The 27026-nt window shown below is 37.3% G+C and overlaps 1 protein-coding gene across 13 annotated transcripts in view; it reads right to left on the bottom strand.

Moving 5' to 3' along the window:
• The window catches only part of AKAP13 (A-kinase anchoring protein 13), a 390788-nt gene that overhangs the window by 65149 nt on the left and 298613 nt on the right, over positions 1-27026 (bottom strand). For 7 of the 13 annotated variants that reach the window (XM_071214350.1, XM_071214349.1, XM_058294654.1 and 4 more), the window contains 4 exons: positions 24419-24527; positions 13874-13913; positions 12040-12172; positions 4366-4540 (listed from right to left, as the gene is read on the bottom strand). In XM_071214350.1, the coding sequence (XP_071070451.1) occupies positions 4366-4540; positions 12040-12172; positions 13874-13913; positions 24419-24527 (457 nt within the window). Of the gene's footprint in view, positions 1-4365; positions 4541-12039; positions 12173-13873; positions 13914-17969; positions 18099-24418; positions 24528-27026 lie in introns of all 13 variants that reach the window. The other 6 variants (XM_058294653.1, XM_071214345.1, XM_071214346.1 and 3 more) reach the window with 1 other exon arrangement.

The following is a 27026-nucleotide window of genomic DNA, read 5'->3' as shown; positions in this document are numbered from 1 at the left end:
CACTGAGTCACATCGGCTTCCCTGAGTTGATTTTTTTCCTTTTGTTTTGCTTGTTGTTTTTTAATTTTTTTTTCAGGAAGCACTGGGAACTGAACCTGGGACATCCCAGGTGGGAGGCAGGCACTCAACAGCTTGAGCCACATCCACTTCTCCTGATATGATTTTTTAAACAATTTTTATTATGAACTCAGTTAGCTTTACTGGATTCTCCCCCCCCCCCCCCCCCCCGAAAGCCTATGGATATCCTGTTTTTCAGGATGATCCTACGGAGCATTTCTGCTTTTCCTTCCAATGGGGTTCCTCAGGATTTCATCCCTCCTAGACTGGAAATTCACTAAACCTTTACTACAACTTTCTTAACTTGTGGTTCCAGCATATGTGGACGATGTTGATTAGAACCCTGTATTCACATATGCTGTATATTGTCTCTCAGGACTCTGCTGAGATAGGTTTCCTCAATGCTTTTCAAAGCCAGTGAACCGATTTTTCTAGGTCCCTTACCATGGAAATCATAGTCTTTTAAAAAACAACACACTCCTGGTTTTACCCAGGGGCCTCAGTTCTGCTTCCTTATGGGCTGAGGCCACAAACCGTGTCCCCAACTGAGGGGATGCCTTTCACTGTTGCTTGAGTTCCTTAGGGGACTTTCCTTTGTTTAGGCTCAACTATGTATTCATATTTCCAGAAATATATTTTATTTAGCATTTTTATGTTTTACAGAAGAAAGGTAACATCCAGCCTGTTTTACCAAAACAATTCCTTGAATATCAATTTCATGCTGCCAGTCAAGAAATACCATGAGAAGCGGTTGTGGCTCAAACACTTGGGTGCCCATCTACCAACATGGGAGGTCCTAGGTTCGGGTCCCCATGCCTCCTACAAGAAGATAAGCAGATGCTGCCCCTGCTGCAACGAGCTAGACGCAGACCCCTCCGTAACAAGCAGATGCCACAAGCAAGCGGAGGTGACAGCCCACAGGAAGTGGATGTGGCTCAGGCTGTTGGGTACTACCCTTCCATGTGGGAGGTCCTGGGTTCAGTTCCTGGTGCCTCCTGGAGAAGGTGAGCAAACAATGAGCTGACAGATGAGAGAACCACATGGGGGAAGAGGAGATAAGTTAAAAAAAAAAAAAAGAAAAAAAAGAAAAGAAATCTTTAAAAATAAATAAATAAAATAATTATGAAGAGGGAGCCGATGTGGCTCAGTGATTGAGTGCCAGCTTCCCACATACAAGATTCTGGGTTGAATCCCCAGCCCCGGTACCTAAAAAAAAAAACCAAAAAACTGCCTTTCCCTATATTGTCCTAAGTCCCTATATTATCCTAAGACCAATGCCCCTCACATGGAGTACAGGCATTTTAGAGGGGTGACTGTACAAAATGAACCCTTGAAACACAGGACAAAAACTTTACAGCTTCTGTTTATACTGACTTTTTAACTTAAAAGAATTATGATGAACGGAAATCCGAAGGTGCTGAATTAAACAAGCTTACAGATTATATTATCTCATTTCACCTAAAATAAAATGGTAAAGAGAATTACACAAATTCCTGTTAAGAAACCATGGATAAAAGAGAACACCAGTAATACTAATAACTAACCAGCAAACAAGAATATGACCAATCTGACAATTTTCTTAATAAGCTGAGCTCTTTGTAAGTATAAGACACATATGAAAATTTTACTTTGAATACACACAAACACACACACACACACACAGTGAGAAATGCTTTAAAAATGGATGAACATTCTAAAAAGTCCTTGGGAATCACTGCCTTTAGGTAACCAAGTTATCGTGAAAATCCAGCACTGAGAAACTGACCACATGCAAGTGGCTGAAAAGCTAAACCATAGATATGCAACTAGTATCCTAGGAATGAGTCCTATTAGAATCTGAGCTCCAAAATAAGAACACTGATGGCATCCCAGACAGTGATAAGTTTCTTCTTTCCCAGAAGTCTTATATCCTAGAGGTCCTAGAAATCTGACCACAGGGATGCATACAAATTTGGATGAGAGCTACCTGGAGGGCTTTTTTTTTTTTAAAGACAGTAAAACAAACAGTGCTGCAAACTATTTGGGGCAGCGAGTGTCTAATATAATCATTTTACAAGAATGCAAATGATAAGACCAGGCATTTAAAAAGTCACATCTATGGGGAAGAGGCTGTGGCTCAATCAGCTGGGCTCCCATCTACCATATGGGAGGCCCTGGGTTTGCATCCTGGGGCCTCCTTGTGAAGGCAGGCTCGCCCGCACACTGTGGTGTACTGCCCAGTCCGCAAACACAGCAGAGCACCGTCCAGGCTGCAAGCGCCGTGGAGAGTTGACTCAGCAAGGAGCCGCAACAAAAAGGAAAAAAAAAAAAAGGGAGACAAGCAAAAACACAGTAGAGCATGCAGCAAATAGACACAGAGCAGACAGTAAGCAAGCCACAAGGAGGGAGGGGAAATAAAAATAATAAAATACAGACACAGAAGAAAGCACAGTGAATGGACACAGAGGGCAGACAGCATGCAAAAAGCCACAAGGGTGGGGGGAATTTTTAAAAAAAGTCACATCTATGGCAAAGATAAGCTAGGTTGCGGGTTATGTGCTAGCTCTAACTCTACTCCTCTCTTCTGCTCAAGAAACAAGTCAGTGAAAATTATTACAGAAATATAACTTTGAACCTCCCTTTTAAAAAAAAAGATTTCAGTATGTTAAGTATTTCTAGTAACAAATCACTTGGGATACTCAACACAAATGACTGAAAATAAGATAAGGCCATGGCATCAGGTCTGAGAAGTGTTTCTTGGAGTCTGAATTAGTCACTTATTTGTCTGAACTGGTTACAGGTATAACAATGATAATTACTTCTGCATTCTAGGTGACTGGGCTGGGCCTGGGGTGGCTGCATCTCCAGAGTGGTCACTTTGACCACAGCAGCCTCCTCAACTTACCTTGGTGTACTGTACAAAATTATCACTTTCAATGTGCACAATGATGAAAGTTTAAAACACATACTGCCTTAAAGCAGCGGTTGGGATATCTAGCTTGCAGCCTATTTTTGTATGCCTGTGAGCTAAGAATGGTTTTTACATTTTTAAATGGTTGGAATAAGTGAGAGAAGATTACTTTGTGAGGTGTGAAAACTATGCAACATTCAACTTTCAGTGGTGGTAAAGTTTTATTGGAACAAATCATGCTCATTCATTTATGTATTATGTATGGCTGCTTTTGCACTATGACAAGAGAGTTTGGTAGCTGTGAAAAGAGACTGTCTGGCCAATACAAGCCCAAATTTTTGCTATCTTGCAGACTAAGTTAGCCAACTCCTGCCTTAGAACATCTTATCAAAACCAGGAGGGAAGCGGATGTGGCTCAACTGACAGAGCATCGGCCTACCATAAAGGAGGTCTAGGGTTCGGTACCCAGGGCCTCCTGACCTGTGTGGTGAGCTGGCCCACATGCAGTGCTGAAGTACGCTAGGAGTGCTGTGCCACACAGGGGTGTCCCCTGCATAGGGGAGCCCCATGCGCAAGGAGTGTACCCTGCAAGGAAAGCCACCCTGTGTGAAAAAAGTGCAGCCTGCCCAGGAGTGGCACCATACACACAGAGAGCTGATGCAGCAAGATGATGCAAGAAAAAGAGAAGAAAAAGAGATGATGCAGATTCCTGGTGCCAACTGACAAGAACGTAAGTGGACACAGAAGAACATACAACAAAGGGACACAGAGAGCAGACAGTGGGGGGGGGGGGGGGAGGGGAAGGGGAGAGAAATAAATAAATATAAATCTTAAAAAACAAACCAGGAATCATATTCAGTTAACAGACGTGGCTTTAACGTGGTTTTAAGCAGGCCAGCTTTAGGGCCATGTGGAGCTTCTCTGCAGTCACCATGAGCTAGTGGTGGTAAATAGTCAAAGCATATACTAAAGTACCAGAATAAAAAGTGAGCATAGATGATCTAACAACTTTCTGAGTAGCTTTAGAGCTTGAGTCTATGAGATAATTGGTATTTTGTTTGTTTGTTTAAAGGAGGTACCAAGGATTGAACTCTGGACTTTGTACATGGGAAGCAGGTACTCAACGACTGAGCCACACCTGCCCCTTATAAGATAGTTTTGATGTTGACACAGACTTCTGGAATAAGCAGTGGTTTAGGGACACCAGAATAGAATATCTCAATAATTGTTGTCTGAAAAAATAGAGACTGTATGTTCTATACCTAGAATTTTTTTGATGCTGTTTAAAGAAAAAGATGAGAAAGGCTACTTCATACAAATGAGGAAGAGATAAGAGTTGGCATAGACAGGAAACCAGAAATACACTTTCCTTAGCCAAGAGATCATCATCCTATAAGAGGAAGAAGCATGTCTCTTACTTGCACAAGTGTAGGCATCTTTGTTGGTGAAGGGCTTCATGCACTGGCTACAGCTGATTGGACCCACCACAGGAATGGAACCGAAAGAATGCCCGTTAAGAGTCTTCTTGTCTTTCTCCTTTTCTTTAGAATCTTTCTCCTTCTCCTTAATTTTGTCTTTCTCCTTTTCCTTTTCCTGCCAAAGAAAAGAACCAATAGTTAATTCAGCACTAGCATGCCTTTCTCTCACCTGGGCCTCTAGATGACATGATGCTTGGGCAAAAGCTATATTAGAAAAACCACACAAAGACAGGGTAGGAAGAGAGTTGTGCCACTGGCATTTGCAAGTGTTTATTTGTACTAACAGACATAATGCCTAGGGCCATCACCAACTTCTGGTGCTGTGGAAGGAGGAGTCTGGGGTGGCCATGAATCGTCTCCAATGGATTGTCCTAGTGGCTCGTCCTCAGTGTGCCACAGCAGAGCCCACAAAGGAAGAAAGCAATGGGTTTAGGACCAGCCCTAAGCAAGCAGCAGAATGGAGAACGGGAGCAATTCTGGGATCAGCCTGAGGGAAAGAAAAGATGACTGGGCAGCAGGAACCATTGCTCTGCGGTTCCTCTGACTTTTTCACACCATCACATATCCCCAGGGGAGGGCACAGCTATGATATTTCTGTCTTTACTTTGGTTAAATATTAACTATATCCCCACCCATACATTTTCAATTTTTACTAATTAGAATTTCAAGGCTTATGGGTATTAACTTTGGCTCAATTTTCAAATTATGAGGAGGAGGTAGATGAGTGGAAGAGGCTGAAAAAATTGCAGTGACTCAGAATATGGAAAAAAGAAAACAAACAAACAAAAAAGAATATGGACAATGAAAGGGACTGGAGGCAGAAATCTTGCCAGTATGTTTTCTCACCACTTTCTTTGTCCCTTTAAGCTAGTTATAGTTACCAGAGGGCTCACTTCCTTTAGGAAAAGGGGGTCCCAGAGAAAGGCAAGGCCCAAGACCTATCTGCTTGTTCTCTTGCCCTGAGAACCTCTGGGCACAGCAGGACAGGAGTGGGAAGTGGGTGTTTTCTGCTTTCCCTTGAGAGGCTCCCTTCAATTCCTGTGGTGCTCCCTCACCTGTTAGAGAGGGAGGACGGAGCTGACATTCACCTAGGGCTGCTGTGTGTCCACTGTGTGAGGTGCCTACTACTGACTGAGCAGATAGAAGCGGACCAGGTAGAGAGCTCAGGGGACAATGGCAGAGGCAAGAGCAGACGACACAGGGTGTGGGGAGACACTGGGGGGGAGGCACAAGTTCTGAGTATTGGACATCTTAAGTATAACCTCAAGAACAATACAGGAAGGTTATAAAAGCTTTAGAGGCAGGCAAAAGCCCCAATCTAAAAGTTGCTGTTATCAAAACTTATACAAATCTTTAAGAGAAATGGAAAGGAGTATTTTTTAGCTTTAAAAATTGACAAAATACTGATGACTGCTAGATCCTCAGTAAAATACCTGAAGTATTCAGAGACCTTTCGGGGCATCCTCCTCCTGGGAGGCCAAGTCTGTGAGGTATGACCGTGCTCACTAAAAAAACAGCCTATGGGAACAGTTAGGCAGAGCATTTGGAGGGTTCATCAATATCAACTGAATCTTTTTTTTTTTTTTTAAACTGACTGGATAGGCTTTGAGGAACTATAATTCAGAGACTTAAGACTTTCACCTACTGCTATATGTATTACTGTACTGTAAGGTAAGACAATTCCTGAAAAACGGGAAGCCCAAAGTTAATAATCATCACAACTACTAAATCTTGCATTTTGAATCAACGCCTTTTACAACAATTTATTTCATTGGATTGAATAACTCGGAAGTTAACAGGATGCACATTTTGCATTCCATTTTACAACTGAGAGGATAAACAATAAATAACAGCTACTGTTTTTAACATTTACTATATGCTAATAAGCACTGTGGAAGGCAATTTACACATATTTTCTCATGACAATCCTATAAAGAACTAGTTTTCATCTCCACTTTTATATCTGAGGAACTGAGGATAAGAGATGTTAAATAATGTATCTGAAGCCTTACACCAATAACTGGCCAACCTGGGATAAAGACCCAGCTCTGGCCTATAGCTCTTACTCACTATCTACACTGTGCCAAGGGCTACAGAGGTCCACTGACTTGTAAAAGGTCACAGAGCAAATGGTCAAGCACAGAGTTAGAACCCAGGTCTCTTCTGACCCCCTGGTTCAGAACCTGTTCCACTATACCAAAATGGTAAATATTTGCCAAGTGTATGATTTATGTGAAGCCCTTTGTTAATAAAATATATATAATGAAAATATCAGGGCCAAACTGATATACTTCGGAATGTAAGAAATAATAAACAAGGAAGGGAGAAAAACTACTTCACTAAACAGGAAATCATTCTGAGTAAAAAACTAGTAATCTCTAAAATAAGTAAATCTCTAATAAAAATCAGTAATCAAAAATCTGAGTTTCTTCTAATAATTTCTTTTAACTAAATTTTGTTGAAGATTTCTCCATGCATGAAATGTTAAAGTGAGCAGCATTTTTTGTCTCCCCTCAAGAAAGCTAAAGCATTCTCCAATACTTAAAGAAAATCCGCTATGACAAAATTCTTACTCTCTCAAGCTTTGAACTGCTGCTCAAATATGAAAAAAATAACTTCCTCATCCTTTGCAACAATCCCAAGTAGTTCTTCCAAAGATCAAAACAAAAAACAATAAACCCACTGTCTCTCTGTGTTTATTAGAATTTAGTGCTTTAAAGAAGTTAGGCTCTTACCTCCCCATGTTTTGGTCCTATGAATTTCACTGTTATGAGGGGTACTTCATGAAGTCGACCCCATTTTACCGACATGATTCGACCCCCATGCCAGGAAATGTGCTCTCACAGAAGGAGGAGATCATGGCGGCAGGGCAGAGCCCAGCAGCTTCGAGCTACCATTAGAGAAACCGTAAGAGGAAGCCAGAGACTGGTTGAGAAAGGGAAGGAGGGAGGGCTGAGGCTGCTTGTTTCCTTAAGACAATCTTAACTATTTGAATGCTGCTGGTAAAGCTAACTACCCTAGTTACAAAGAACACAAGAAATGAAACAATACTAATTCTCCAAAATACAGTGTGTGTGAATAGTGCTTAAACTGCAAAAAGGGAACTCAGGCAAGGATTAAGGCCAATTTATAACACCAGAAATTAAGGAATACATCTATTTAAAAGCAGACTCTTCATTTTATGAAAAATAGTATGTTTCCTAAGAAAACTTTTCAGTGAGCTTGCTCGTGGTAAAGTGGTGGTTGGCTCTTTTCACCCCTGACTTTTCCATGTTTATCAACTGCCAAAATACTTTAGCTATGTACTGGGGAAAGAGAAGCTAACAGCATTTAAAGGAAAACATGCAAGTAACACATACGCCAGGATACAATGGAGAAAATGATTTTCCACTTTTCTAAACCTATACCATTAGACAAGTAAATAGGCAATTTTTTAAAATCGGGGAATATTCTCCAAATGTGAAAATATGTAATTAAGTAACTGTTATGTTGGAGATCTAAAGCAATGAGAGATAATTACCAGTACCATTGGTTTAAGTCTATAAATGCTGCTTTACTCTAGCAGGCATTTTTGAAAGGCTGATGAGTATACTTTTTTCCTTACACAGACCAACCAGAGGTTGGAGCTGGAAGACTTGTTAAAAAGTCATGTGGTATATTAACCAGCTGTGAAAGAATCCAACTTTTGCATCCAAACTAACAACTTCAAGTCAGAATAGAAATTTTCCTAAACATTTACAACCATCTCTTAGCTGTCTGCAAAAAGGAAAGCTAGTGAAAAAAAGAAAACCAGTATGGTTTATAGAAGATTGCCCTACTCCCTTTACAAACCCAAATATTATGTCTAGTTGTACTTAATTACTCTGTAACAAAATTACTTAGCAGGAAACAGTGTTATCTCTCAAAGATACTAAGAGACAAAAGCAGAAACTACCCATCTTCCTGTTATACTTCCTGTTTAGACATTCTACCCCTCTCGGGGAAAAAAAAAAACATTTGCTATACTTATCTAATAACTTATATGCCAATTATTGATCATTTTCAAAAGGACATGTGAAAGAGACTGTGGCAATTTCCCAAATCTTTCTCTTACACACAGACACAAACACACACCCCAGTGCCCAGACAAAATATATTACCCATGAGTGTGAATATTGTGCAGCCTCATGTCCAATTTTGGCTCCTATGAACAATATTTAAGAACTGCCTATAATCACAACTGAATATATTGACCGTGCTATACCTAGTTTAATAATCATTATCTATTTTTATATAAATCCAGATATCACATTTCATTATAAAGAAAGCAGAAATTTCCAAACCATCACTGTAGGCTTTACAAGGAATGACAGGTAGAATTTTAACATAATGTTCAGTAAATGCTTAAAATTTTCCTCTAAAAGAAGGAGCTAAATTGTACAATAAATAAGACATGTAGAATGAGATGGTGTTACGTAGCATCTACTTTAGAAATAATTTAAAAGAAGTGAAAATTTATAATTTTCATTGAAAAGCAGTATTGTCATCTACTGCAAGACTTTCAAGTTTTTAACATTACAGAGAGATAACATTATTCAATAGTTAAGAAATAAAGTAGTGTATCTTCACAGATCTGAAAAAATTAACATTCACTTATTTTTGTGTCCTCATTTAGAAAACAAAACACCTCTGTATGGGAAAGCCCTAATATGGTTACATGGCACATAGATAAAGTCTTTAAGGTAACTTAACACAAAATGTATTACTTTACTATTTACCCTGTCTCCTTCTATCTTTTTGCCTCATTGACAAAAGCAAGCTATCCTGGCGTTCTAAAATAGTTGCACTTAAAAGTTAGCTAACAACTGTCGCTGAGAGGTAACTCATCCTTTTCTATATACAAGGACACTAGGGCAATCTAGACACCTGAAAATGCACTGTAATCCAGGGTTATCATTTGTGATTTGTAATTTTTTGAGACTTTCCATTGCTAGAGGCAGCACAGCCCCCAAGGATGAAATCTTGAAGCCAAATCTGAAAGAGGAACCAGTTTCAATTGCAAAACAGTGCTGTCATTTTGAAAAAGGAGATCATCAGAAGAGGTCAACTGATACTTCACCCGTTTCTGCCAGTGATGACAGGTTTTATCTCACACAAAGCATCTTCTCGCCTGCTTTCTCCTCTCCCCCCCACCAGCAAACTCCAGTCATTTGAGACCATTATCAAAGTCAAATTTGAAAAAAAAAAAGAAAGAAGGGGAAAATAAAATGATACTTGATTTATCAACAGTTTGACATTGGTTAAGAGTATATAAGAAATGAAGAGCACTACTTACTGGAAGTCAGACCACAGAGGTTCTGCCTTAACACTACTAGTTTTGCGACCTGAAGCATAACTCTCTGCGCTTCAGTCTGTAAAATACAGAAGCTGAATGAGACCTTTTCTTTAAGGTCAGCTTTCAGTTTCTAAATTTAGCCTTACATTGTTTTTCCATGTAAGTTTGTCTTACTTCTTTAACGAGATCAGTGACATATTCACTGCTCTGACCTAAAAGTCAATGTCATCGGGGACACAGGATGGAAAAGGGAATCTCCACTTACTTACTGCTTTTCCGATGACAAGTTTGTAGTTTAAAAACAAAACAAAAAATAACAACAAAAAGAATCAAAATCATCCAAACTAGATTATACCATTTTTTAAAGGTGAAGACCATGAGCTTTAGTTGTTATAGGTGTTTCCTACTTCTAGCTGAGTGCCAGGATTATGGAAGTCACTCAACAATACTTGTCTACCTTACAATAATCTCTCCAGGAGGATTTTCTTTTGTTGATGCAAACCAGTGTCTAAAACATCAGTGATACGTCAAATAGGTAAGGTCCTATTTAAAGTCTTGCTGCCAATAAGTACAATACTGGTAACCATTTTACCCTCTTTGACCTCAGTTTTTTCAACTATAAAACAAAGCTAAGTAAAAGTTAATACTTAAATAAGTGGTTACTCTAGAACCAATTTGCTAGACTCCGTGCATCTTTTCCTTTATTTTACTGATTACCCACTTTCTCTCCATTATGCATTTTACAGGCAAATAATGGGCAGGAAAAATGGAGAGAAATACAATTGTGGTGGCAGGTTTGTGGAAAAAAGTTCCTTTGAGTGATGACTAAAGCTAGTATTTGCTAAAAGAAAGAAATTTTTATTAATAAAACTTAGTAAAATACAGTGGTTCTATTTCCACCAGCCTATTTCACAGGGCCTGAGAGGTTTTGGTGGCCTTTATTTGAGAGTACACATGTATGTGTGCATTTTTATATCAATATTCTTGAGATTAGTGTTTGTTTAGTCCCTTACTCCTAGGTATGTATGTCTGTATGGTGTGCATGTGTCTGTATACGACATATATATATATATACACACACACATATATATATATGCACATACATACATATATATAGTGATTTCTTACAAAAGTTCCTTAAGTGATTTCCAATTCGTATGTACTTATGTATTTTGTTGGGGGTAAGGGAGTTGGCATACATGAATGAAGTGGAAGGCAAAAAGTTTACTCCCACTGACTTGAAATTCAGTCAGTTTTAGTTCAGTGCTAGGAGCCAGTATAAGAAAATTAACTCCTTTTCTTTCTTTCTTTTTGAAATTAATTGGGAAGAAAATATAGACAAAAATAAAAATAAAATACATTAGGGAAAGGGATTGGATGTGGCTCAAGCAGTTGGCACCGGCTTCCCACATGGGCTTTGATTCCAGGTGCCTCCTAGAAAAAACAAAAACAAATGAAAAACCCAATGCAGGGGAGCCGATGACACTCAATGGTTGAGTGCCAGCTTCCCACCTATGAGGTCCTGGGTTTAATCCCTGGCCCCTGGTACCTCAAAAAACAAAACAAAACAAAACACCACTGAGGAAAGAAAAAGATTACATATATGTAAACCAAAATGTTAAGAGCAGTTATCACCATATGGGGTTATTACAGGTGACTTTAATTTTTATATTTTGAAAATTCCTGTAACAAGCATATAATGAATAACTAGACAAAAATGATGGCTTAAATATTTTAACTTAATCACTTGAGCACTTAAGAGGGTATTTTCTAACAGGTTCTTAGTTAAGAATATATTTAGTAAGTCCATATTAAATTAGTCTCAAAAGTTCTTGCAATTTTAAATATTTTTAATCCTTTGATCTTGGCATAAAAATCTTTCAGTTGAGCATTCTAAATCTGATTTACTGATTTTAAGCATCATGGTTGAGCGTGAAGGATCTGAAGTTGTACAGAGGTTTGAACATCTGTTTCAAATGAAAGGGCATACACTCAGATAACATGCCTCACCCTATGAAAAAAGAGATAATATTAATATCTATACCTCCTGAGTTTGTTAAAAGGATTACGTAAGATAATACATGGAAAGCTCTTGGCCCATACTAAAATCTCATTAAGTGGTAGTACCTCATTTTATTTTTCTTCCTGTTCTTCATGTATTAGGCTAGTTTAGCAAGTACCCCTGAGTTTATTTCCGTCTGTGTCCCTGCAACTAGTTTTAGTGTTGTATGCAGGCTGTGACGGGAGCCTCCTGATGCTGACTGAGGTGGTCAAGCAAGGAATGCCCATGAGATACTTACTTTGCTCTTCTTGCCGCTGGACATTTTATTCCTGATGTAGCTGAAGGTACGACTGACTTTTGTTCCACTCTTCCCTTCAAAATCTTTCTTGGAGGGGCTTTGTGGCAGGTAACTATAGCTCTCTTCTGTTATACTAAATAAAAACAAGATTGAATTTTTTTTAATGGACTAGAGAAGTCAATTTTTTCAAGAATTAAAACACTTTAAATGTAATTTTAAAAATAACTATCATTTTAAAATAAAATGTATCATTTTATTGACCGGTTACAGCCAACTTACACACTCAGATGAACAGTGGAACCAAGACTAGGAGGGCAGATGGAGGCTGCAGGATGGTTTTATACTATAATACCCAAGATAAGAGCATACCACAGTGCCCTCTCCTGTCAAAAAATTACTACATTTTCTTACATTAGTTATTAATAATGTTTTAGTTGTGGATTTTTAATGATGTGATGTTAAACAGCATGTAAACTGATACTTCTTTTCATCTGAAATTTCTTAATCTAAAATAACACTCAATTTACAAATTTCTTTGATTCAAATGGAATCGAAGGAGAAAGGAGAGCCATATGTGATGGAATGACAGTGGCCTCGTTAGTAAAGGCTGCAGAACAAGGAATTTATATGACTGACTATTCACCAAGCTCCTTAATAGTAGAGAGCACACATTTTCTTTAGCCTTTTGGCATACTAGACAATAAAGATGTAGATTGCTCAATATAGGTACGCACAAATTTAGGAGATAATATACTGAATGGCAGGTGGAATTAAGGAAGAGTATAGAAAGATACATTTTATGAGTTTTACACAGATCTAGACTTACTGATCTGTCTGTTTGGAAAAGAGTACATAAAATCTAAGTCCAGCCAAGATGGACATGTTTTGACTTTAGGAAATTCACAATGGGTGATTTCCTGGAAGACTGCAAAGACACCTGAATAAGCAATCCATTATATAGAAAAGGAAGCAATTTATTCCAGTGAAGAGTAGTGTTCATCTCAAAGGCCTGTGTAAGAAGGGTCATTTTCAACAATTAACATCTATTTTATAGATGTTTTGGTGCAATAAAAATGTCATTTTTAAAACAAACGAATCTGTTACTAAGAAAAGAGAAGATGGTGTGAAAACCACTCCTCTAGAAAGCAGAAAAAATAAATAATACATGAAAAAGTGCAAAGAGAGCACTCATAGAGAGAGGTCTGGATCACTAAGCCACAACTGATGCCTTTGTGAAAAAGAGGGCAACTTAAAAAAATGCAGGGTAATAACTGGAATCCCAATTAATGCTGTTGTTAGAATATTTAATCTCATAAGCATGAAAAGAGAAACAGCAAACAAATCAGAAAAGAAATTTCTTGCCTGCCATCAAGTAAGAGACAAACTCATTTACTTAGGCAGTTATGTACTGTCTGTATTGTATACAGAAAAGAACAGCTTTTAAGCTTAAAATGGCTAAGAAGGTAGCTCTGATACATGAACTTATGAATACCAATAAGAAACAAAATGCTGTTAGACTTAAGAATTAAAAACCTCCATAAGCAAAGAGTGTGTAAATTCATAGTCAAATTGTAAATGTACCCTCATAAATTCATAGTCAACTGTAAATGCCAACAATAATCTTTACCATTAGGATAGTACAAAGAATCAAAGTTGAAAACTATTAAAGACATTTATTTTTTAAAATATGGCATTTGTTACAAAACCATTTCTAACCACTGTTCAAAATTTTATACTCAAATTAACCTAGTTACTTAAATTAAATGCCACAAGATATTTTGTATTTCCTTCATTTCATTTTGGAAATAGGCATAACAAAATAAATGCATAGTACCTCTCCGTCAGATTAGCACTGGTGTGGAAGGGCCGTGTATCTAAAAACATAAAAAGCAAAGAAAAAGTTAAAACAAAAGTATTTTACCCTGATGACAGATCAAATGTTTAAAATGTTGTGATGACAGAGCTAAAGCAGAAATAGTGTGTGAAAGTCAGTGATTGTTGCTTCTCCTAAGCAGAAGGAGAAATTAAACTAGAACCCCTCAAGTTAGAAATGGAAACAGACAGCCAAAGGGAATGAAATTCTCATGAAAATTATAAAAAAAAAAAAAAGTTTACTTTGAGATTCAAATAACTGAAAAATCCAAAGTCACCATTTTTTCCTAATGCTTAAACATACATGAAAGATGTTTTATTCCTGTTCTTTTCCATATTTGGCTTTCTATAAGCCATCTTTCTGAAATCACCTTACAGGAAGAACATAAAATAGGAAATCAAATGTTATATTCTATATGTTTTCCTTTCATATATTTCTATACTAGAAATCTAACTAATATGTCTCTGATTTTTTTCTGAGAATTTCTGAAAACAGATTAGTGAATAGGAAAGAGCAACAGACCTGGCTTATGGTCTTGGCCCTGTCATTAATTTGGGGTGAGATCTCTGGATTTCATTTCCTCCTCTGTGAAATGAGGGAGTTAAAACAGATGCTCACTAAGGTCCTTTCCAGATTGGTACTGATAAAATGAGTAAGACAGATACATTCTTCCTCCTCTCATGACGATGAGATCATAAACAGAAGCACATCATTAAAATGCTAAGTCAGATAGTGGGGCAAAAAGCAGAACAAATAGAAGGAACACTAACATTACTTGGACCTACCACATGTTAATAAAGGTCAAGCTACTTTAGGACTTAGAAGATAATAAGATGTCAATCAAACAAAAATAAATGATTTTCAATTTTAAGGAGATTAGGTATAGGAATATTTTCCATGTATGATTTCAAGTAGATAAATGCTGCTCACATACCTAACAGCTATACAAAATAAACCCTTCTTCCTTGAAGTTGGCGTCAATGATCTCTGAGATTACTATCAGTAAAACTAACTTTATAGGGATTTTAAGATTACCAGCATCTGAAATTCTAAACTCCCAAACTGTTCTAGATTCTGAAGAGAATTGCAAAAATTATAGTTATTACTAAGCAATTTAAAAAGCAAAAAACAAATGGGTGGGAATAATGTATTCAGAAACTTAAAAAACACAAAAAAGAATCTTAAGTCTTCAAAAGATTGCCTTGTACTTTCTCCTTTTCCCTATTTGGGTTCTTCTATTTCACTTTTAATGTGTGGCAGTAACAGGGTGAGATACCCAAGATGATGATTTAGATCTGTGGCTTTAAAACATTTTCTACTCATATTAAAACAAATTATTTTAATGATAAAAGCAGTATTAAAATTTTTAGGTCATCAGGATACTACTGTACATTTAAGTAGTTTCCTTATAAATTTCTAAGTAACCTGAACAAAAATAAATTTGGTAATATAGATAAATATCAACCAGCACAGAGTCTGGTAATGTAGATAAATACCAACCAGCACAGAGCCTGGTCAGGAATAAGTTCCCAGGTAATTACTGTTGGGTAAATTTAAAATTGAACAAATATGTGGCTAGGGTACTGGGAAAATCTATGACTTAGGATTTCTAACATTTTTACTGCTGATAAATGTTAATTCAGTTATGTCCCCTTTAGACATGGTTCTGAAAACAGTAATCCCTCAATGCCTCTGAAATTCTTCAAGTGTCATCAAGTTTTCAGAATATCCAAGAGCATGAACCAACCAATGTTAACGTTCATGATATAAATATAGACAAAAGCAAAGAAACTTGTCATTGAAGTTAGCTTATGAAGTATTATTGCAGGTAAGTAGAATATTTCAACCAGGCTTTTTAAAAGGCATAAAATAACTTACAGACCTATTACGCTATAGCCAGGGATTTCAGGTTGGAACCACTGGATAGACATGGTCAGGTTTTTCAAAGTACGTTCTGTACAACAGGAACCTCATGAAATGTTGTGTACAGTTATACATGTATTGTAGTTTCTTAGTTAATAAGTTCAGGAAACATGGTACATAGAACACTGCTTTGCAAACCACAATGTACATGCTGGGATTTTAAACCTGCTTAACCCAGAGTTTCCTGAATGTATTTGGCCATAAATCACTGTCATTGTTCCTACTCTCTTTATATTACTCACATAATCCTAACAGTGTCTTTGAGAATAAGGAATGCATTTTGGGAAATGCTGGAATCATGACTCAAAAGGCTTATTCAAGTATCTATACTTTGATGATTCCATTAAGCTGAATTAACTGAGTGAACAGTGCTGCTTTGGGGCTATAATTTTATATCATAGTTAAGAAATCCTAGTGGGACCTTGGTTTATTTGCCAGACTTACCTGGCTAGTTCCCAGGTCAAATTACGGGAATTTGAGAATTTCTGAATGCTCAAAGTTGTTAAGCGGTTTTTTACAACTTCCCTCCTATTATTTCACTATAAAGTGAAAGAACTTGTGCCTATTTGCCAAACATCTTTTAATAGTGCACAAAGTACTGAACACCTATCAGATCTCCATTTAAAAGCAAATTAACTTTGTGTTACTGTGCATAAAGCACTTTTAAGGATGAAGCAAAATTACCAACCTGAGAAATACTTAAATATTGCTGAAACTTAGGATCTGCAAGAGCAGGAATTAAGGTGTCCAATTATATGAATATCATAAAACAATACTGATATTGTAATTTATTAGTTATAGAAAATGTGAAACTTAGGTTAGAAATTATTTTCTAGAAATCTTTCACAACTGAATGCAGTGATTTTCATGAAGGATTCTTTTTTCTAAGTTCACAAAAACTGTCAATTTTTCAAACAAGTATTATTAAGATGTATTCACCTGAAACCTATAAAAAATTTTTTCAAAGGAAAAGAATATAAGGGGGAAGTACATATGGCCTAAGAAAGTTAGTTTTCGAGAAATGATCTCAATGGGTGAGAAGGGAAAAAAGCTAACTTAAGTTTTTGGGGGTTTTTTTTGGTTTTGAATGTGCACTTTTAATACAGGATTTATATCAAGTTTTAGAAGGTGGCATTTTACAAACAATACAGAATAAATGCAATGGTGAGTCAAAGTAGAGCATTTTCTCTTAGAAAATAAAAATAGAGTTAAGTGCACCAAAATTCAACGAGTTACACAGAATGTGACTTGAGATTCTAGAAAAGGGCTATAGTGGTGAACAAAGATATCAGGAAGAAAACTGGAATAAAACGGAAATATGAAAGCATGCGTTCAACTGATTTCTCTCTTTTACTTAATGCTTATAAAAATTGAATGTTGAGATCTGTCTGCATCTTATGGTCTTTTTTTAAAGTACATATTTATATTCTTAAATGATACTCTGATTACACAAATGTCATGTAAAAAACATAGGGGATTCCCATATGCCCCGTTCCCTAACTTAGTTTTTAAATACCTCAGATGGACATATAGATATCTGTCCCAAGACAGAAGAACAGGAAAGGGAGCAAATGTGGCTCAGGTGGTTGAGTGCCTGCTCCCCACATGGGAGGTTCCGGGTTCAATTCCCGGTGCCTCCTAAAAACAAAAACAAACAACAAGCAAACAAACGAAAAAACCATCTCAGGGAAGCTAATGAGGCTCATGGTTGAGTGCTGGCTTCCCATGAGGTCTGGGTTCAATCCCTGGTCTTGTACCTCAAACAAAAAAAAAAAAAAGAGAGAGAGAGAGAGAGAGAGAGAAGGAAAAATGAAATTTACATCGTCCATGTAGAGTTTTGTGAAATTAGTACTTAGCATTACATAGGGTATAAGGTGGGAATGCATGTGTCCTGGGAAGCTATCTTGTGCTGTGGTAATCTAGCCATTGGATCAATCAGTGTAGATGGTATACAGAAGATAAAGATTTTTATCCAATTAATTTTCCAAGCAAAGCACAAAGACAAGTGATTTAGAAAAGATGGCATGCAAGGGGAGAAAAGTCCCCAAACATTTTCTTAGTACCAAGCCTACAGCATCGTCAGAACTGGTCTGCTCTAGAGAACAGCCATGGGACACCAAAGCTGCTTACTTACTATGCAACTCCTCCTCCTTATCACTGGAATAAGAAGAGCCAAGAGAAAAGAGAGTTTTAGACTTAAGGAGGAGCGGAGAGATGCTGATGGAGAAGGAGATCCACCTTGCTGGCTCCATCTGCTGCTGAACTGAGAAGTGGGTTAACAGAAGGTTTATTAGCGCACAGATTATGCCAGGACAAAGCAAAAGTCATCTCAAACCCAGGTTGAAGTACAATATGTTACTGCCTGTCTGGTTCCAGGCAAGGCTTTCTAGACAAACAATGTAATTTATTCCCTTGTCATCTTAGATTATGTAGAATTCCAGTAGTTTAAAAAAATTCATCTAACAAATATGTACTTGTTAGATTACAAAAATAAGAACTAAATTATTTTTAAAGGTCATAATTCATAGCTGGGAATTTTCTTCCTTAAAAGCAGACTGAAAACATCTTGAGTAGAGGTGTTACTCAGGATTCTGTCTTCTTCTGCACTCAAAATCTCCTCCCTCACTTCCACCTCTTAAAGTATTATCTGTATATAGATATGCTGGCAGTTTACATCTATCCTCAGACTTCTCTTTTGAGGTCAAGACTCATTCATCTCACTACTCACCTGTGGGTGGATATTCCACAGGCAACTCAAACTCACCAAGTTCATAAGTGAACTTATCTTTCCCCCAAATCTGTTTGTCTCTCGTATTCCTTAGTTTTAAGATGTTAGTGGTACCTAACATTTTACAAACGATTCACAACAGAAATCTGGGAACCATCCTTCAATCCTTACAGTGTATATCACTCAATCCTCTTGAATTTGCCTTCTGCATCTCTCCAAACCTCAACTGCTCCCCACCTTGAACTGCTCTATGCTGGGTCAGGTCACCATCTCCTCCCTTCTGAATTGCTGCTATAGCCTTGAATTGATCTACCAGCCTCTGGTTCTGAACACATTCTTCACAGTGTGGTCGATCAGAGGTGAGACCACTAACGTAAATCACTGAATGGCCCTCTTGTGCCATCAGCATGAAACCTGAATTCCTCAGTCTTGCTTTCTACACACTAATTCACTCAGCTAATTCCTTGTTTGCCTTCTATTCTTTCAATAACTTCTTCCCAGTAAGCATTCTCTGACCCATTAAATATGATGATCTCATAACATGAAATATTTCTTTCAGTTGCTGCACATAACATTTTCAATTAATAGTCATCTGTTCTCTTGTCTGTATCTCTCACTAAGTTTTAAGGTTGGTGAGGTAAGAAACCCAATCTCTTAATTTCATTTCTCTCCCACCACTATTCATCCTGGTGCTTACCAAAAATTAGATACTCAATTTTTACTGAATAAACAAATAATTAATTTCCCTTTTTCAGGCTTTATGAAAATTCTATGCCCTAAATGTAATGAGAGAAAAAGCCCTGTACCTATCAATATGAAACCCACTCCATTCTCAGATAAATGCCAAGTGGCATCAAAATGTTTGCTGTCTGCAGCTACTGTAGGCAACAGATCAAATATAAAATGTTGACACAAACACATGTACATTGGTTTTTCAGGTAGTGACAGTCTTATGCTAATAAGATAACATTTTAATGTGTGTTCTAAATTATTTCCAAATGTGAATTAACTTTCTGGATCATGAAGTAAAACCTGTTTGTAGAAAACAAGATGCTCTGTTAGGATATGGACTCATGTTATAATTTACTCAAATTTACACATACACACACACAAAGTAAATATGCATATAATACAGCCTTGCAAAATTTTAAACCTATTTGCCCGACTAAATGGCAAGTGCCACTTTGAACACCCTTCCTTGTGATAACAAACCATGTAAAATAAAAGGGAAGTGAATTTCATTAGGAAGTATGTGAAGCTAAAATGAGAAGCTTTAAAAGAGGTACAATTTTATCATTATTGCCACTGATAATGTAGTTCTTCCAGGGATACAAACAACTGAGCAGTTTCTTTACTGTTTGTAAGCGTCCTCTGGGTGGAAGCAAGGGAAGGGTTTTTTTTCCTTATTCAAGTTTTTTTTTTTTTTTTTTAATTTCTCTCCCCCTTCTCCATCAGCTGTCTGCTCTCTCTGTCCATTTGCTGTGTGTTCTTCTGTGTCCGCTTGTATTCTTGTCAGCAGAACTGGGAATCTGTCTCCTTTTGTTGTGTCATCTTGCTGCATCAGCTCTCTCTCTCTCTGTGGCACCACTCCTGGGCTGGCTGCACTTTTTTCATGCTGGGCGGCTTTCCTCATGGGGTGCACTCCTTGCACGTGGGGTTCCTCTATGTGGGGGCACACCCTTATGTGGCACAGCACTCCTTGCGAGCATCAGCACTGCGCACGGGCCAGCTCACGACACAGGTCAGAAGGCCCTGGGTGTGAACCTTGTACCTCCCAGGTGGTAGGCGGATGCTCTGTCAGTTGAGCCAAATTCGTTTCCCATCAAGGGAAGGTTTTAAGACACAATCTTGGAAAGGTATCATCTGTGTTAACAGAATTACTCTGCATATGCAAAAATAAAGATGATTCCCAAGTTCTATCCAAAAACCATCTAAGTTTCCTGGCAAACTGGGAGACAAAGGCACCACTTACTCCTCTCTGATGCAATGAGAAATGCTACAAACACATTTCCTTGAGAGGTTTCTGAGGGCAGTCCTCCCAGTTATCCCATGATACAGGTAGTGCCACTGCTATTCTAATTCCATAAGAAACAAGCACGCAAGATGCACTTATGTTTTCCCATCAAGACAGCAAATTGAAGACATGAGTTATGACAGTTTTCTGTCCTTTGTGGCTCCTAAATTCCTAAATAAGCTGCTACTTGCCTACCTTCTACCCCAGATAATTATACAGAAATATTTTAGTTATTCCCATTACCCAGTATTTTCCTCTACATCAATAGATTTTTGAAACATTTCTTAGCTTAGAAATAATACTTTATCTGTTTTTCTAATCCAGCAAATGCTCCAATAAGGCATTCCAGATGACACATTTTCAGAATGCTAAAGGTTGATGACAGCTGTAAAGGACAGGGGTCAAAGTAGCTAATTCTTTAGAAGTAAAGAAGCAAACTGGAAAGTAATGATAAAAGGATGATTTTAGAAAGAATTTTGTTCTTAAACAAGAGTGCTCATAAGATAAAGCCACTTGAAAGATAAGGGACAATGTTCTAAGTTTAACATTGTTTTAAAAACTGTTGAGAGAAAAACAGACCACTCTAGCACTGTGCTAGGCACTGAACTGAAGCGCCTGAAAACTGGTAATGCTTAAGATAAACCAGGAAATAAGTTCACATTTAAGCCTTATCACATTATCATCCCTATCTGAAGAGCCAAAGTAATTGAGACAGAGTTTAGCAAGCAGCCCAGTCACCCAGCCACTAAGTATGATTACAATAAAACACGAGTTAAAATATTTTAAGCATGCCAAACACTTGAGGTTTTAAAATCACTTCATGGATTTTATTTATGACATCTCTAGATAGGAGAATGACCAAAGACAAATTATGCAGAGTATTGGAATAGGAGATTTAAGTCTATGGCAAATTAAGAAATATCCAGTTATCCAACTGCTTAAGGCACACCTCAAAACCTTTTATATTTATATCAGTTTTGTTCTTCTGTTCAACAGTCAAGTCAGAATTTTAACATTTCCACAGAGATTGAACTTGTTTCTGGAGGAGAATGAAAAATAAGCTGGGGAAGTCAATTTAACTGCATATGGGGAGAGGCTAGGAAAAAATAGTGTAACTGGAATTGATCAATTTTCCAATTATACCATGGGCTACCTTAGAGAGATATGTAGGGCTAGTTAACTAATTTATAACCTGATCACCCTACAAATCAGAATGAGGGTGTCACATTTTGAAGAAAGGATTAAACTCCTGCTTGACAGCAGTCTGCTATTGATTTCAGCTCCCCTCAGTGAGCTAAGCAGAAAATTTCTCAGGGACAAGAAACGTTGTATTTGCCAGAGACAGTGTTTTCTGAGAGTTAGCCACATTATTTACAGATCTGGATAGCAACTGAAAAGTTTTTTAAAAACTACCTTACTTTTTGGAGGAAAAAAAATAAAGCATTTCATCAATGAGGAAAGAGAATATGTCATGTAATATAGGAAAAAGATCTCTGTGGGACACATTCTCTTGGTATTAGATGTCTGCTGCTATAGAATAATATCCTTTCTGCCACAACTCTTGCTACTCATGGAAGGAGGATACATGGAAGGAGGAGAAATACCTCAGAAGGTTTTCTGGACTTTTTTTATATTTTATTTTTGGCTTTTGAGCTCTATCACTCAAGGCTCATCAAAATCACTACAATCTTTTTAGTTGTAATTTTCATTCTATATTGGCAAAACCGCTAATCCAAAGCCAAATCAAAACAAAACCAAAACAAACAAAATCAGGAAAAGCTCTGTTATAGTTCTGTGAGGTATATACGTGCCTTTGAAAATATGTCATCATTAAGCACATTTAGACAAACAGGCCAGATTTTTAAAAAATTTCTCTCCCCTTCCCCCCCCAACCCCGGTTGTCTGTTCTCTGTGTCTATTTGCTGCGTCTTCTTTGTCTGCTTCTGTTGTCGTCAGCAGCATGGGAATCTGTGTTTCTTTTCGTTACATCATCTCGTTGTGTCAGCTCTCCGTGTGTGCGGCACCATTCCTGGGCAGGCTGCACTTTCTTTCGCGCTGGGCGGCTCTCCTTACGGGGCGCATTCCTTGCGCATAGGGCTCCCCTACGCGGGGGACACCCCTGCATGGCAGGGCAAGCCTTGCGCGCATCAGCACTGCGCGTGGGCCATCTCCACACGGGTCAAGGAGGCCCGGGGTTTGAACCACGGACCTCCTATGTGGTAGGCGGACGCCCTAACCACTGGGCCAAGTCCGCCGCCCCAACAGGCCAGATTTATATGTAAACTGTTATCATTATAAAAATGAGGACAAAGTTAACAAAATCATCCATTATGTCCTAACTTCACAGTGGAAATGAAAAAATTAGGCCTCAAATAAGTCATGAATTGAGACAGACCATCCCATTAATTCAGGGCAACTACATCTGTCTCCAACTCTTTAGAATTCAGTTACATCAGGGGACTGAAGAAACGCCAGAAACATCAGGAACGTTAATTTATTGTCTTTGCTTCAGCCTCCCCAATACATGGTCTTTCATCAAATAATGTATCACTCCCTCTTTGAGAATGTTAAAACTTTTTATCAATATCTCATTCTCCAACTACTAATGAAAACATAATATTTTAAAAATAAAATAAAAAAGTAGGGTTTCTCAAAGAACAGGTTGCCCTTCTAGGGAAAACCATAGTAGGATTCAACTTAAATTTTTGCGAGCATCTTTTATTTGCAAATGCTCTGTGCTTATGGATGCCAGGACATTTTTTCACAACTTTCAGACAATTGGACCTTGAATCTGCATACAGTCCTAATAGTCACTTATAGATGTAATTCTCTCACACTTGCTTAACTTAATGAAAATATATCTCAGTCTTTCTTTGTCCTTCATTACCCGTGTATTTTTCAAGCACTCAGGCCAATTATTTTGCAGAAATGTCCCTCAGTTTGGGTCTGTCTGATGTTTCTTCGAGATTAGATCCAGATTATGCATTTTTGGCAGCAATGTCCCAAAAACATTATGTCCTCCTCAACAGGGCACACGATACTGCTTTGTCCCATTACTTGATAGTGCTAATGGTGATGCCTTGCTTAGAATGGCGTCTACCAGGTTTCTCCATAGCCAAGAGCTCATAAAGAAAAAGACCAACTGAGGAACTCTTCCAGATTAGGGAAGGTACAGAGACAAGACAACTAAATGCCACGTATGTTGTTCCTGGATTGGATTTTGGGCCCAGAAAAAGGTGAGACAACTGGAGAAATCTGAATAAGGCCTGTACATTAGATAACAGAATTGTATCAATGTTAATTTCCTGATTTTGGTCATTGTACTGTGGTAATAAAAGAGAGTGTCTTTGTTTTAAGGAAATACACACTAAAGTATTTCCAGGTGTGGGAGTATCATTTCTACAAGTGTTTCAGGAAAAAATGTAAGGCAGTGATAGAGAGAGTGAGGTAGTGATTAGAAAAAGTATTATGTTAAGAACTGGGGACTCTAGGCAAACAATTCTTTGTGCTATTTTTGTAACTTTTTAAATAGTTTAACATGATTTCAAAATACATTTTTAAAAAAATGTGCATTAGGTTTAAGTACAAAAATTTAACAAATTTAATGAACTACAGAGATTTTTAAGCAGTAAAATGAAGAGGGCCCCCAAGCTGAAATCTAAGTCACCTTCTGTTTAAATGCTGAGCCATTTATTCATTCAGAGGAAGAAGTTGGCAGATTTTGGAAGGAATGGGAATGTTAATAGGGCCTTAAAGTGATAAAAAGAGAAAAAAGAAAAAGAAAAAATTGTTAAAAGCAATATACTTAATATACTTAATTTTTTAAAAATAGTATACTCACTGTCCAAAGCAGGATGGCTGATTGTCATTAGTGAGATGGATTTTGTCAATGGAGAAGAAACTGATGATGTATAATAATTAAATCCCTGTTGCTTAGACCTGTGACATGTCTGAAATAAAAATTGAAGAACAGGTTCTGAGTACATGTGCTTTCCTATTCCTAGATAACCATAAAATTTTAAATTCAGATACAAAATAGTGAAATAAAGCAGTATAGAAGGGGGGTTACTATCACAGGCTTTGTAGTCACACAGATTCAGATGGATTCAAGTTTCTGCCCCTGCCATTTAACAGGTGCTCAACTTGAAAGACATCCGGCCTCTCTCAGCCTTAGTTTGCTCACCTGTAAAATGGGGATAATTAGGGTACCTATCCTTTCAAGTGGTTTTAAATATTTGTATCCCTCAATATATCTAACAATGTTTCAGAACCAGTAAGTGCTTAATAAATACCTACTAGTTTTGTAATCACATAAAAATTTTAATAGAAATATCAAACTGCACATAGTACTTGTTCATGACCATTTAAATATCCCTTCTATAGATATAGCTGGATACAAGTAATATTCCAATTTTAAAGAGGCAGAAACTGAGGTGCAAGTAAAAAGTATTACAAGATCAAGAGCAAAGAAACAGTGTATCTGGAAAGAAGCCTAAATCTTTCATTTTCATTTCTTCTTCTAAGATTAGATTGCTTCTACATGAACATAATAAGGATGACTAAAATACGACTGATAATTTAACTCCTCTCAGTAAATTCACAGCTGTTGCAAGGCCCGGGAAATCCAATCAATTGCAGAATTTCCGGCTACAATACTTCTGAACGGCAGTCAATCAGTCCTTGCCAGCACACTTCTGGTGAGGAGGAGCTTCCTTCTCTTTTATTCTGAAAGCACTTGTACGAATAGCAAATAAGTTTAACTGCCATAATCCCCTTCCCTTCACATAGCAGGTTGAAACCTGCTTCTTTATGCTGCTCACATGCTGAAAGGGAAATAATGAAAACCTGTTATTAGTATGAGTTTGGCTCTATTACACTAAAAACTTCTGATCACTTACAGCTTGCTCCACATGTAACTATGGAATCTGAGGCAAACTGTTGCTATGCTTCAAATACAACTGTGAGGTCTGAAAAATCACCTCACCGAAAGGCAGAGAGATCTACAACAGGATGTTGGTTGTAGGCAATTTTTCCATATCAGAGAAAAGCAAGCAGTTCAGATACCCATTCTGAGGTTGCACAAAGAATGAAAAACTATGGGTGAGCAGATTTCCAGGAAGGCTAAGCCTACTAAGGCATGAAAATGTTGTCACCTTTATGTAGAGTGACTAAATCAGAAAGGCCATTTGAGAAGGACATTTGTGGCAATTAACAATTTACTAAAAGACAGGGTTATCTGTCAAAAATCTCAAAAAAAGGTATCACAAACAATATTAAGAAACTTAAAATTCTCTCATTTCTTTATTAAAACTTTCTGCTTCACAGAGATGAAGAGAAGTAGTGAGAATAATCGTCAGTAATTCTGAGTTTATTATTGTTCAGCTAATAGCTAGTTAAGTGGGCTTAGACAAGCCTCAAATATAAGGGCTTAAAATTGAATCTGAAGGGAAATTTTGGCTTTAAGGCTAAGATTCTGTTCACAAACCCACAGTTTTGGTATTTTACCTGGTCTTGTAAATGATTTCCAAGGATTCTATATACCAAAATGCAATTCATTTTTTAGACTATCCTCTGGTGTATTAACCCTTATCAAAGCTGCTATCATCAATAGTAACCAAAGAATTGTTCCTATTTTTTTCTTCCCTTTTTCTGTAACCATTAGGTTAAAACACTGAAATCACTTGCTTCAATAAGCATATTCTCCATATTCTCATCATTTTCTCCAAAAGTTTCAGACCAAGAAGAAACTGGAGGGAAAGGGGCAAAATTCTTTTATGTCTATAGATGAGTACAGATGACTGTGATGAAAATGAGAGCCACTGAGTGCACATTTTGAATGGATTGTACAAAGCATGGGACTGTATAACACAGGGAATCCAGTGGTGGATGATGGGACTATGGTTACAGGATAAAAATGAGAATGTTTTCTCCTGAACAATACAAATATATAATACTAACACACAGTGTTAATGACTGGGTGGGTTCGGGGGAAAATACACCAAATATAAGACATGGGCTAGAGTTAGTAATATTTTGACAATGCTCTTTCATACTTTGTAATGTTTCAGAACAATGCAAGGTGTTGGTGGTAGGGAGATGTATGGAGGAGCCTTGTATGATGATAGGCATGTTTATTTTGTAAATTCACAAATTTTATTACACATTTATTGTTTATGTATGCCCATGTATGAATGATACATTTCAAAAACTTTTATTTAAAAAAATTCTTTTAGGCCTTCAGTTTCATTTCATTAGGTTTACATTCTCCACTCACATAAGCAACTGTGACACATTCATTACTAAAGTAATCCTCCAGTGCCAAATTTATATTGGGGAATGATATTGATATGCAGTAGGATATAATACAAAATTAAATTTCTACACAAAACTCAATAACCTATTCAAAGAACATGTTGTTTAGGAGTTTTGTATGTTAAATTAGAAATGTT

Source organism: Dasypus novemcinctus, chromosome 3, assembly GCF_030445035.2.
Source record: "Dasypus novemcinctus isolate mDasNov1 chromosome 3, mDasNov1.1.hap2, whole genome shotgun sequence".
NCBI lineage: Eukaryota > Metazoa > Chordata > Mammalia > Cingulata > Dasypodidae > Dasypus > Dasypus novemcinctus.
This window is presented reverse-complemented; position numbering and strand designations above follow the sequence as displayed.